Raw genomic sequence first — 3698 nt, forward strand, 5'->3', positions numbered from 1 at the left:
AGATGGGGCTGGAATTTGCCTTCAACTCCGAATTTTTAAGATGCTTCCCAGACATTCCCAGAGTTCAGGTAGCAAGTCAGGCCAGTTCTTGAAAGAGTTAGAAAGGCTCAGGATTACACATCTACAGAGGCAGAATGCAGAAGAAGCTTGTCCAAGTAAGAGCATGACCAGGTTTCATGGCATCTGACATCGAATACCATTTTGGCCCTTTCAGACTTGCCTGAAAGTCTAAGGATGTGCCTCGAGTGACCCTACATGCTGAGAATTCACACTTGTGAGCTAGCAGGGCAGCTGGGCAGGCATTAATAGCTCCATTTCACAGATGAGAACACTAAGGCCAGAAAGAGGAAGTGCGATTCCCATGAGTCAACCCAGCCAGTTAGGAGCAGAGCTGAGGCTGTAGCCTATGTTCCTTGACTGTGGGCCAGCATGCTTTCCTTGGCATTGCCCCTGACCCACGGACACCCAACTTCAAGCAGAGCTCCCTCCCCAGTGCTGCTGGCTGAGGGAGAGTGAGGTGAGTGTATCTTTGGAGAGGATGGCAGAAATCACTGATGATATGATAGTGGAACACAATGGGAGCTATGGCTGGGAAGGCTCCCCTCCCAGTTTTTCCAGGAGAAGCCAGGAAAAAGCTCTGTGTGTGGGAAGAGGCCACCTGGGAGGCACCTGGGAGGGCCCTCTGTGACCCTCTGTGGAGGCTGAAGAACTGAGAATGCCTCCTCAAGCTGGTATTTTGAAGCAACAGAGGACGTACTTCCAGGTTTCATGCATGGGCATCTAGCAGCGTGGGAAAATCAGAACTTTTGGGAAATGAGAAACGTTAAGTTAAAGCTGCATTTTGCCTCTGTTTATTTAAGCCATTCAAGAAGAAGGGAGGATATGTCTCCTGGACCACAGTTCTCATACTCAGGAACCCTCATATCTGGGAGCTCTGTTATGTCAGTTGCATGTTTAAAGGATCTTTGTTCCAGAATCTTCTCCTGTACACACAGGAGTGCATGCACACACAAACACATACGCACTTGCCATTAGGAAACGGGGTACTGGATTTTGAAGTGCAAACATTTGACAATAAGTAAAAGGGCAAAAGTACTGTATGTACCTCTGCAATACAAAGTTTTCAGGTTGTTCTGCCTGGCGCTGTTATGCAGCATGTGAATTGCCTGGAAGGGTGGGGGGTGGGCGGTCCCTTTCCCACATCCCAGGAATAGATTAAAGTCTCTCGGTGGGACTGAGGTCTAGGGTCTTTCCTTTCCAGCTGGGTCTGGGAGGAGTTGGGAGTGCACTGGATATAGGATTCTGGGGTCTTCTCCCATCACTCCCTTTTCCACAGAGAGACAATTGTGTTCCCAGCAGGGGTCAGTAAAGCAGTAGGACCACTAGGGGTGGGTGGGGGATGTGGCAACTGGAGGTGATCAAAGTCTACGTGGAGTGAACAGACACAGGCGAGGTCTTCCCCTGAATGGATTTGTGAGATTTACTCTTGACTTGGGACTTCCAGGGCAGTCACCTGGATGAATTTCCAGCATTTAACGGTGGACAGACACAAGCCCTCCTGCCATTCGGGAAAACTGAAATGTGAGTGAGCGGTCGGCTAAGCCTGGGTTCAGAGGTGAGAGGATGTTATCTGCAAACACCCATCTTTTCAGTGAGCAAACAGACACATTTGGCTTGAGGCAGAGGACCTGGCTCTAGGAGACAAAAAGACCCCCTACCAAACAGCATTTTCTCTAAATGTCCCTTGAATTGAGACACAGTTGCCCGGTCTCCTACGGTCTATTCTCTGTGAGGAATGTCTTCCTCAGCTCCACAGGCTGGCCTCACCAATTGTCTTGAGATTAACCCTTGGCCATCCAAATCTTGCTTTCGCTTCTCTGTGTCTTCCTCCCAGCCCCCATGTCACCTCTTGGGTGTCAAGGCATCTTCCATTGGCCATGAAATGACAGAGAAGTCATCCTTCTGCAGAAGCCTCCTGTGTGCATGGTGGAATCCCCGTGTCTGTATGGGCACAATTGCTTTAAGAAAACAGCCCTGCTTTTTCACAAACTCTAGTCATTTCACTTGGAATCTGTCCATCAAGAAATTAGGTCTGCAGAGTCCAAAGCAAGCTCCCTAGAGCTTCACAAACAAGCTGGCCGGCAAGGCAGCGCCTCCTACAGCGTCTCTGTGGAGCGCTAAGATCTGTGGCCCCTTTCCACATGGGGTGTGCGCTCAGATTCGGTTATGAACATATGGGCCTCTCTCCACCCGTACTTAGGGACAGAAGGTGTGGAGACTCCAGGAACTTCATGAACTGTTTGCTGTGGTCTTCTGTCCCAGGATAGTCCGGGTCTCACTCCCAGCTCTCCGGAGCTTAACCCTCCCTCTCAGGGGAATGTTTGAAATCTACGAAGAATTCTCAGGAATTCGAGGTAGAGGGTGGCAGAGAGACTTCTATTCCTGGGGGCCGAGCTGTTTGTGCTGATGCTGTCCTCTTGGCGTCTGCCCTAGTGGGGACCCTTGGTTCTGACTTGACGTTCCTGGACTGGGTCTGACCTTAGCATATGTGTCTGAGTGAGGGACTTGGTATTCACACCAGCCACGCTGATAAGTGCACATATGTTTTTAATGTTTTGGCTTTCCACACCACAAACACACAGATGTGCTGTCGCCTGGGCTAGGACTTGAGTAGAGTTTTTCTATTTAAATCTATCTATCTATCTATCTATCTATCTATCTATCTATCTATCTATCTATCTATCTATCTATCTATCTGTGTGTGTTTAAAAAAGTGTCCTCTCAAAGCTAATACCGTTGCTAGCAGGACTTCCCGCCACACCGGGCAAAGTCCACTCACTGCCCCAGTGTTGAGGGCCACCATGGGCGGCCCCACCTGGAGAGGTGGTGCTCACAGCAAACAACTCCAACTGCGCCCTCGCCTCGCCTTCCAGCGAGTCCAGCCAGGCCCGCTGGAGATTTACAAGCAGACCTCCCTCGCTTCAGCGTTCCTGACCCCCAGTTAGTTGGGAAACGATCTGTCTGCACCGCAGCTAGAGAATCGAGGAGAGAAGCCTCTAGTCTAAAGGGCTGTTGGTTGAAATTAGGAAACAGTGTAAAAAAAAAAAAAAAAGAAAAAAGAAAAAAAGTATGGGAGGCCGAGGGCAGGCGGATCACCTGAGGTCAGGAGTTTCCAGACCAGCCTGGCTAACATGGTGAAACCCCGTCTCTACAAAAAATACAAAAAATGAGCCGGCATGGTGGCGCGCGGCTGTAATCTCAGCTGCTCAGGAGGCTGAGACAGGAGAATCGCTTGAACCCGGGAGGCGGAGGTTGCAATGAGCCGAGATCGTGCCACTGCACTCCAACTTAGGCAACAACAGTGAAACTCTGTCTCAAAAAAAAAAAAAAAAAAAAAAAAAAAAGCCTTCATAATGTCATGGGTTTGCAAGTATGATCCAGGCTCCTCGCTTCTCTGCAAGCCAGTGCGAGTTAATTACAGGGTCTGCCCTGGTCTCTCTCCATCCCACGCTGCGATCCATTCCCCCTCTTTTTTTCCCCTTGTCTCTTTCCTCCTCCCCCTTTTATTTATGTATTTTTGGTTTTGTTTTTTAAGGGATGTTGAGCTGTGTCTGGTTCTAGTAAACCGAACCCGCTCGCGAGGGAGGCGATTGGCTCCCGCGCCGGTGACGGACGTGGTAACCAGTGCGGCTCGCCCC

General features: G+C 49.9%; 1 protein-coding gene across 1 annotated transcript in view; it reads left to right on the top strand.

Annotated features, from left to right (window-relative positions):
• The first annotated feature begins 2861 nt into the window (after positions 1 to 2861).
• SFRP1 (secreted frizzled-related protein 1) overlaps positions 2862 to 3698 on the top strand; it is a 48206-nt gene continuing 47369 nt past the window's right edge. The window contains exon 1 of the mRNA XM_011960747.1: positions 2862 to 3000. Coding sequence (XP_011816137.1) covers positions 2862 to 3000 — 139 coding nt within the window. The remainder of the gene's footprint in view (positions 3001 to 3698) is intronic.

The sequence above is a fragment of the Colobus angolensis genome, unplaced genomic scaffold, assembly GCF_000951035.1.
Source record: "Colobus angolensis palliatus isolate OR3802 unplaced genomic scaffold, Cang.pa_1.0 Scaffold52, whole genome shotgun sequence".
Taxonomy (NCBI): Eukaryota; Metazoa; Chordata; class Mammalia; order Primates; family Cercopithecidae; genus Colobus; species Colobus angolensis.